Source organism: Lipotes vexillifer, unplaced genomic scaffold (assembly GCF_000442215.2).
Source record: "Lipotes vexillifer unplaced genomic scaffold, Lipotes_vexillifer_v1.1 scaffold299, whole genome shotgun sequence".
Lineage (NCBI taxonomy): Eukaryota > Metazoa > Chordata > Mammalia > Artiodactyla > Lipotidae > Lipotes > Lipotes vexillifer.
This window is the reverse complement of record NW_006784347.1, coordinates 2,482,459-2,491,749: the sequence shown is the minus strand read 5'-3', so window position 1 is coordinate 2,491,749 and position 9,291 is coordinate 2,482,459. Positions and strand designations below refer to the sequence as shown.

The 9,291-nt window shown below is 50.3% G+C and overlaps 1 protein-coding gene across 1 annotated transcript in view; it reads left to right on the top strand.

The window, feature by feature from the left end:
- PECAM1 (platelet and endothelial cell adhesion molecule 1) overlaps positions 1-9,291 on the top strand; it is a 55,722-nt gene that overhangs the window by 31,173 nt on the left and 15,258 nt on the right. Inside the window, exons 12-14 of the mRNA XM_007456775.1 lie at positions 975-1,028; positions 2,045-2,107; positions 7,832-7,888. Coding sequence (XP_007456837.1) covers positions 975-1,028; positions 2,045-2,107; positions 7,832-7,888 — 174 coding nt within the window. The remainder of the gene's footprint in view (positions 1-974; positions 1,029-2,044; positions 2,108-7,831; positions 7,889-9,291) is intronic.

Sequence of the window (9,291 nt, the reverse complement as noted above, 5' to 3'; positions counted from 1 at the left end):
TTCCTGAGAAATCTTTTGAGAAATGAGCAATTCCTATAGTACTGAATCATAAACTTTTTAAAAAGTAAAATAAAACATATGTCGTAATAAGAGTAATGTGCCAATAAAGAGAAAAGAGCAAATATGTCATTGACGAAACTACATTCGGAAAAGTTTGGTGAATATTTAGCAAAAAGTAATCCAGTGCTATAGAGAAAATACCTCTCTGTGGTATAAAGTGGATTCTGTTGGTAATTTGTATTTATACATAAGAACAAAGATATGATATTCTAAATTAAATGCTGATAAAGATTTATATTAAAATAGAATTTCATCCCAAATTTCCAAAGTGCAAGAAATACTCCAATTCTTATTATATTTTCTCTGCATGGATTATTTCAGTTTATAAATGTATGTTAGTAATCACAATAGTAATTTGTAAATACGTAATAGAATGGAATGGAAAACCATGTGTTCTTCAGGAGTAGTATTTGTAACACTTGTAAGAATTCTTTTTAATAAAGAACAACTTGATAAAAAAGATCAAAAAATTTCTGCTCCTGCCCAGGTGGCAGCCTGGAGGTATTGCAATGTCTTTAAACCATGTTCTCATGGATCCAATTCTCCAGCTGAATGATACTGGTCCACTAGTATCCTTCACGTTTGTGGTCACTGGCTCGCCCCTTCTAGAATTAAGCTTAATTTCTTCTGAGCTTGCTTCTAGTGAACAATTCTGAATTTTGAACAACTCATAAATAGCCATGTCCCTCCCATGCGATGTTGGGCATCATACCGGTTTTAGAAAGAGACCAGGCAGTGGGTTGGATGGGGCTCAGGGCCACCAGGAGGGTATTCGGACCGCAGATACACTGCTGGTTGCCAACTACACTGAAGAATTTGGGCTTGACTCCTTTTGTTAGTGGCACTGAGTTTTCTAAAATTTATATAGAAAACTAGGAATTCCATTGTCACTCATCCTGTTATTTTTCAACCAGGTTACAATGAAGATGTTGGAAACCATGCAGTGAAGCCATTAAATGAAAATAAAGGTAATTATATCTATCTTTTTAAAAATTAGAAACCTTTGCTTTTATATAAAAGACCCCTAGGAAAAGAACAAAAGCTGTTAAGACCTGTGGATATTTCCTCATCTCTCTTAAATGGAGATGGCTATTGCTTTCTCCAAAGATGCTGTCTAGTGTCTCTTGTTACTTGTCTTAAAAATAAGCAGCAGTGCTATTTTATTTTATTTTTACAGTGTATTTTTTTGTTTCTTCTCATGTATTTTTCATTTTTGTTAAACATTTAGTAGATACAAAATAATATTTATAAGTTATGTATAAAATATAAACAATAGCAATTCAATAAATAACTGCATACCCATCATCCTTTAAAGAAAAAAAGAACATTTCCACTACCTTTAATGTACCCTGCATACTTCTTCCCACCCCAGCCTCTTAACACTTTCTTTGCCAGCTTTATTGAGATATACTTGACGTATAACATTGTGTAAGTTTAAAGTGTACAACATGATGATTTGCAGTAATGCTATATTAAAAAACACCCGTGCCTCTACTATCCAAGAGAAGGGAGATCCTCCTGACTTATTTAGTAGCCCATTCTGAATCAGGAAGTTCCATTCTGGGTGTAACTTGATTTCCTATGCGTATGCCTCATACTCTCAAAGCAGTTCCCCATTTCCTGAGATCCTTTCCATCTTGGAGAAAGCGTTCTGTGCCTGTGGCCATGGAGAAGGCTTCTATAGTTAACTGCTGTGGCTGGTGCCAGCTGTTTTCTGTATCTAATGAGCTTTCCAAGTCCTCACACTGTGGTAACAACGGGACCTGAGCCGGAGGGTCCTTCCACACCCCGGGAGTGCAGGCCTCCTCATTACCTCTCCCAGTCTGAGTTTTCTCGCCCACTTAGAATGGAGTTAAGCCTGCATCCAGCTTCCCCGTTAAAATACAGACTTCTTCGATCACTTGAATAGAAATCTCTACTGTGGTCTGAGACCCCCCCAAGGAGACTCTGTCTAACCGAAGGCTGCTGTGGTTCTTTCGAGCAGAGCCTCTGACCTTGGACGTGGAGTACACTGAAGTGGAAGTGACTGCCCCTGAGCCTCACAGAGGTAACACCATCACTCAAGGGATTCCCCACGTTTTACTGTCTGCTTGGGTGTAGATGCCAGGGTGGGCTGTGCTGTGGCCCCCGGACAAGAATCTAGTCACCCTCATCACTCAGAAGGGAGGTGGTCAGCAGACAGACGAGCTGGACATGCCCAAGGCAGGAGCAGTGACACCCACCCAGGTTTGGAGGTGTAAAATTTCATTAATTATTATTTATCATACTACTAATGATGGCTGCGTTTTATTGAGCAATTACTAAGTGCTAAGAAATGGGTCTGTTGAGAGACTCTTAGCAGGCAGTCTCACTCTTGGGTGTTTGGGCATCCTTCCAGAGGTAGCCCCCTTGCCCCAATCCAGCACCTTCCTTAAAACGTTGCTTGCAGACTGAGCTTGTATAAATGAAATGTGCAAGGGGATGAAAGGGCTTGGCTATTTAAAGGGGCAATTGGGTAAAGGCTTTTGAAAGCACAGACTCCCTCTGCATGTAAACAGTGGCACCATCCTTATGCTTCAGGCTTTGTTTTTATTGTGTGGTTCTCTTGGGCACACTGCCCTGGAGAAGGCCCCTAGCTCTGGTCCTGCACTGGGGAGACTGACTCAGGGTGGGTCAGTCTGCAGCAAGCACTAGAACGTCAATCTCAGCTGCTTCGGGCACCACAAAAAAAAAACATGCACATCCCCCTAAACCTCCTTAGTTCCCCCAGAGGCTGCCACACAAAGGAAGCAGCCACCTGAGCCTTCCTGCCCTGCTGGGAAGCTCGTTAGGGCTGTTGCTGTGCATCCCCCTTCCTGCTGAGGCTGAGACCAAGCTGCGTCCACTCAGCCTTGCAGGCCCGGGGCTGCTTTGCAGACCATGCCTGTGTAGCCTCAGCCAGAGCCATGTGGTGATGGCGTTCTCTTGTCACCTCTTGCTCCATGATCTGGAAGGAGTTTGGGGTTCCTTCCTTCTTCCCTTGCTTAGCACGGTTCCAGGTACCATGTCCGCAGATGTGTCCGTGGAACCTTCCAGGCAGGGCTGTCCCCTGTAGCCCCTGGGGCTGGGTGCTGCACAACAGGGCCACCATGCCCATAGTCTGCAGTCAGCATGGCCCCTGCAGTTGGTACTGCCTGATCTGCACCACTACACAGGGCGTCCCAGTTCCAAGTCTAGACTGGACGGGGCAGGGGTGGGGGCCACGGCCGGCCTGAAGGTCTCTTTCTCTTTACTTCGCGGTAAAGTGATTTGCTTGTTGGGTTAGCAAATTATGGGCCCATGATGGACCAGCCCCAGTGCAAGCAGCAAAGGTACATATGTGGTCCCCTTCTCGTGGAGGTGTAGCCCCTGAGGGAGTCAGGAAAACAAGGAACCGATGAGCAGGTAGTATCAGGTTAGAGTCAGAGCTTGCAGGAAGAGTGGGGTGTGGTGGAAGGCCTGAAAGGTGATGCCTTTTCTGGTTGGGTGGTCCCAGAAGGCCTGTGTGAGGGGTGGCAGGACAGTGGGTGGTGGCCTAGAGCTTGGCTCATTTAAAGACCTGAAATGAGACCTTAAAGGATCCTTAAATGACTCTTTCTGGTCCTTAAATGTCTGCAGAGAGGGTGAGAGGGAGTGGAGGCAGATGAAGCTGGGAGGACCAGGCGGGGCCCAGGGGCTGCAGGGCTGCTGGGGTTCTCTTTTTGTTCTAGTCTCTGGACTGGGGGCCTTTGGAAGCCTTTAAGTAGCGAAGTGACAAGTTCCAATTTCCTTCTTTTAAAAACGATCCTTGTGGCTGGTGTGGAGGATGGATTAAAGGGAACAAAAATAGAAACCAGGCAAGAGGGGATGAGGATGGAGCCAAAGTGCTGGCAGTGGATAGATTCTGGATAGATGTTACAGACAGATCGCAGTACTGGATGAAAAATTCGTGGCCAGGGTGGGAGAGACAGAATGACTACATGTTTCTTGACCAAACAACTGCATGGATGGTCGTGATGCCTGCAATTGGGAGGCACAGGCTCATGGGGAGCCTGGTTCGGTTGGGTTAAATTTGAGAGCCCAGGAGGAGACAGTGCAGGGGTCTTGGTGCTCAGAACCAAGTGTGGGTGGGCTCTGGCCAATGGGACTTTAGGGGGCTCCTCGCCGGCCTTCTCTGGTCCAGCCTGAGCCCCTCCATCACCATGCATCGTGGGTGCCGTCCCACAGGTAACAGCTTACTTCCTCCTAAGGGGGCTTCAGACTTGGAAGGAAAGGGGAACCACAGCAAGAGGGCAGGGCTGAATGTGTGTGGGAAACCCCACTGTCCTCCATGCCCCACTGTGCTCAAGCAGAGAGCGATTGCCCTGGGATCCGGCCTCACGGTTCTGATACCTGTCCCAGAGGGCCGGGCCCCACCCTTACCCTGCTGCCGGCTGGGCCCCGGGCGAGGTGGAGTTATGAGGGCTGTACGTGAGGCCTGGAAGGCTTTGGATTGAAGGAAACTGAAGCAGGAAGAAGGAAGCAAGCTTCTGTCCTTGGAAAAGCATCCGTTTTCCATTCCTTTGGGGATGTTTCCACGTTAGCAGCGTCTAGTTTTCTTTTCCTTGCTTGAAGGTGGGGAGCGGTTGAAGGGAAAAGAGAACCCCTGGGACCAGGCGAAGCAGGGGCGCTTTCCTTTGCCGAGGTCTGTACCTGCAGGGCTGTACCCAGCCGGGCCACCTTTCCCCAGTCTGCACAAAGGTGCTGAGTGGGCTGCAGGGGCCTCGGCAGAGCTGGACTGAAAGTCACTCGGATGGAAATGGAGAGTTTCTAGAGGATTCAAGTTGTTTTCTGGACCCAGCCTCCTTGGCAGCTGAGGGACAGTGGGGAGAGCGGCTTGGCCCAGGATGCCGTGCCCCTGTTTTCTCATGGGTGGGGAGCGGGGCATTACTAGGTGAGGGCAAGACTTTGTGGATTCAAGGCCAGTGGTGAGTCAACTTGACCTGGTCTTGGCCAGCCCAGTTCCCTGTCCTCAAGGCCTCCCTCCTCTACAGATGGGATGGAGGAAGGAGTGGGGACCATGTCCAGCTCTAACCGTGGCTGGCAGCTGACCAAGTGGTCACTTGGAGGTGGAGGAGGGGTGGGAAGGAACTCGTTAAATCCCGGTTTGCTGCATGTTTGCTCTGAGACTAATTGCTGGGAAAACCCCATGACGTTGAAGCCATCTCTTTCTCTGTTAACAGAGAAAAACAGAAGCCAAAACAAAGCCCATCCGGAAACATCCCTGACAGCAGAGACAAACAGCCTGCTGGCCTGGTTTAGTCATTAGCAGGCAGCTGCTGCCTCGGAGCAGCGGGAGGAGGGGCACTCTCAGTGAGCTGCAAACCCCATCCCCCTGGCCGGGCGGAGCCAGGAAGGCAGTGGGGGAAACTGCTGGGCCAGCTGCAAATCTGGCAACTCAACCAAGAAGTGAAACCACCCTGCTGCCCTGGCTGATACACAGAGTTATGAGGTGAAAGGGAGTTGAGTGCAGCTCCTTGGGTCCAGAGGGTGTCAGAGCGTCCCCAAGGTGACCAGAGGTCTACCCGCCACCCCTTATGTGCCTGGGGGCGGTGGAGTTCCCAAGGAACTCCCAAGGAACTGGGTCCAGGGCCCCAGGCTTGGCCGCGCAGTCCCTCCCCTCCATTCCCTCCCCTCCATTCCCTCCCAATGTCCCCAGCTCCCACTGTGAAGGAGGATGAGCTGGCAGGGCCCCCAGTGCTCCTGGTACGTAGTGTCCTAGAGCGTTTGTCACAGCATTGTTTGCATACCATCCGCCCCACAGCTCGGAGCTTCCGAAAGCTGGGAACAGGTCCCCGGTCACCTTTTCCTCTTCCACAGTGCCCAGCACACAACAGGTGTTAGGACCATGTTGAACGAGTGACTTGCCCATGCGTGACATTGAGCAAAGAGTCCCTTAGTGATGCGGTAGAACCCCCAGTAGATAGGGGAGTTGCTGGAGCTTCCCTCGACACCTTCAGATCTGATGCTATGGAGAGCGGAGAGTGGTGAGGGCATCTCTGCTGTCCTCTTAGAGAAAGGCAGGTGTCCCAGCAGGGGGTGCCTGGTATCTCAGCCACTCTGCTGAGTACCAACTGCTATTTGGTGCCCTGGGGGGAGTCGCTACGGTGCCTTCTGCAAGGTCCTGGCACCCCAAGTGCCCCAAGTACAGCTGTCTATCTGAACTGCCACCCAAGCTTTCTCCTGCCATTTAGATCATGACATAGGAACCACGACCACTTAGTGTGTGATGAATGACCGTGATTTTAATCCTAAGACCTAAAACCTCAGGGATCAGGCTGATCATGCCAAGAGGCTCCTGAAGGTTGGGAGTCTGAGACAGAGACACCCGCAGGGACGTTGACTGTAGTCTTCACTGTCCCATCAACCTTTATAGGTGCCCCAGGCAGCCGTGCAAAGTCTGGGATCGGGAGGAGCACAAGACCCGGGCGCTGCCCTAGAGGGCGTGGGGCCCGCCAGGGGAGACGCTCGTGGGGGCGAGTCGTGTCCGTGTGCCGTGGGCGCTCACGTAACTGCCCAGGGCACAGGGAAGGGGGGAGTGTGTCAGGGAGTGTGTAGGTGTGTGAGGGTATGTGCACCCAAGTGCAGGAGCGAAGCTTGTCCTGGGGCTTGGAGGATGAGGAGGAACGGGGCAAAGCAAAAGGGCCGTGCAGACAGCGGAGGAGTGTGTGCAGGACCAGGGCGTGAGAGAGGGGAGCCTGGTGAGTCGAGGGTATCTTGGTGTAGTTAGAATCTGTGTACGTGCCCTGGCCATCTGCCACTGAGGAAAATGACATCCACGTGGCACTGACCATGGCGGCAGGAAGCATCACCCAGTCTGGGGTTCCGTTTCCCAATTTATAGAGGGAGAATGCTGGCCACACGGCATCAGGCCCCTTTCTACAATAAGGCTTCCTGATCCTTTGTGCAGGTGAGAGGGAAGTGGTGGGCTCCATCCCCTGAGGGTCTGTGTGTGTAAGTGCATGTAGACGCGCCATGAGCGTGGGTACATGTGTGTATACACAACCTGTGTGTTACGTCAGCTTCAACAGACGGCTGTACAGGGGCTCTTTGTCTCTCAAACCACTGAGTCTCCTCCGGTTGTAATCCACACCCTAAGTGGGTCATCGTGTTTGCTGTTCAGAAAGGGTCCAGACCAGAGGATCTGAACCCTGTCTGCATATTAAAATCCCCTGGGAAGCTCTTAAAAACACCAACACCAGGGCCCACCCTGGACCAATTCAATCAATCTGCAGTGAGACCCGGCTTGCTGACATTTGAAATCAACCAGCCCAGTTGTCTAGAGTTGTAAGTGGGTCCCAGCTTATCCTTAGAGTCACAGATGATACCCAGGCTCTAACCCAGACCTTGGGTGAATGGAAGACCCTAACCCAGCCTCCTGGGAGGGGCTGGCAGTGCAGCTGGACAGAGGGACACAGTGGCAGAGGAAGAGGGATGGGGCCCCTGAGCCAGAGGCTACAGGTCTGTGCTGGGGGTGCCTCTACCTGCGCCCCCTAGGTCCAGGGGTCCCACAGTGGCCTGTTGGCCTCATACTTCCAGGCTGAGAGTGATGCTGGAGGGACCATGATCTTCTAAAGCCGGGAAATGGCCCGGGCTCAGTAGTGACAGGGATTCCAGGGGCTCCTGGAGATGGGCACTCGTAGGGTGGGTAGTGGGGTACAGCCTTGCCTGGGAGCCTCCGACATTTTCCTGCTTCAGCAGTGAGCTGACCTGGTGCCCCGAGGCAGTTGTTGACCTGTGTTTGGTCCCTTTCCAGGTCTGGGAACAAAGGGCACGGAGACGGTGTACAGTGAAATCCGGAAAGCTGACCCCGGTGAGTGAGGGCCCCTTAGCTCCCCCAGCCGGGGGTTGGGGGGAGGGCACTTCCCGCAAACTCATCCATGGGGTCTTGGGAGTGGGCAGGGGAAAGAAGGAGCCCAGGCGGCCAGAAAGGGTGCCAGAGTTGTTAACCCTCTCTTCCCCCACCACCCTTAAAAAGTGGCCACAGGTGACGTGTACTATTTATTTAGTCGATGAACACTTATTGAGTGCTGGCTGCATGCCAGGCAAACAGAACCTTATACCTTCACACCCAACTAACGGCCAGGTGGACCAAAGCGTGTCCTGGCGCCCCTGTGTGCCCATGAGATGCCCAGCAGCGTCCCGGGCACTCCTGACCCCAAGAGAAGCAGCGTGGCCCTGCCTGTTCTCAGGTGCCAGCCAGGGGCCCCACCTGCTCCTCACCCGGGCCCTGGTGCACTGGGGCTCCCGAAGGTCTTAGGCAAAGTCAGTGCTTTGCTTTGAAGACGTTCAGTAGCTTCGGCCTTCCTGTGAGCACGCCGACTTTGGGGAAGGGTGTATGGATCTGCTTCCGCTTCCTTTGATTTCAGCCCAGACCCCACTTCATTTCCCATTTCCACTGCTTCCTCATGGAGAGATTCCCTGGGACTGAACAGACGCGGAACTGGGGATGCGCCCAGCAATCTCATTTTTTGTGTAATTATTATATTCTATTCTCATGAAATGAAATCCACAAAGACCACTTTTATTTTTTTATCTTTTTTTTTAATTGAAATCAAGTCGATGTACAATATTATGTAAGCTTCAAGTGTTCTACATAGTGGTTTGGCGTTTGCATACATTGTGAAATGATCACCACAATAAGTCTAGTAACCATCTGTCCCCATACAGAATTATTACAATATTATTAGCCATATACCTTATGTGATATATTATATCCCCATGACTAATTTTTTTATATAACTGTAGGTTTGTTACCTCCTAATTCCCTACCCCTATTTCGCCCATCCGCCATCCTCCTCCCTTCTGGCACCAACAGTTTGTTCCCTGTATCTGAGTCTGTTTTTTTTTTTTTTTTTTTTTTTTTTTTTTTTTTTTTTGAGAACCTGTGTGCAATAAATCAAGTGTTTCTTATCTCTTATTTTCCTTAATGATACTGATAACCTCTAGGGTTGCTGAGTAAACAAAAGTCTTTCCTTTCCTAACTTGATGACTTATCTGTGCTCAAAGGGCAAAATAAGCTTCATATTGCCATAAAGTGTAAACAGCACTTTACTAGAAGAATCAACTCTTAAATGCTCTTTGAGTCAAATCGCTTTCCACAAAGCAGAATAATAGAAAGTGTTCCCAGATGAGGGTAAACCATTTGCTTGTCCTGTAGAGTGGCTCTACACACACACACACACACACACACACACACACACACACACACACACA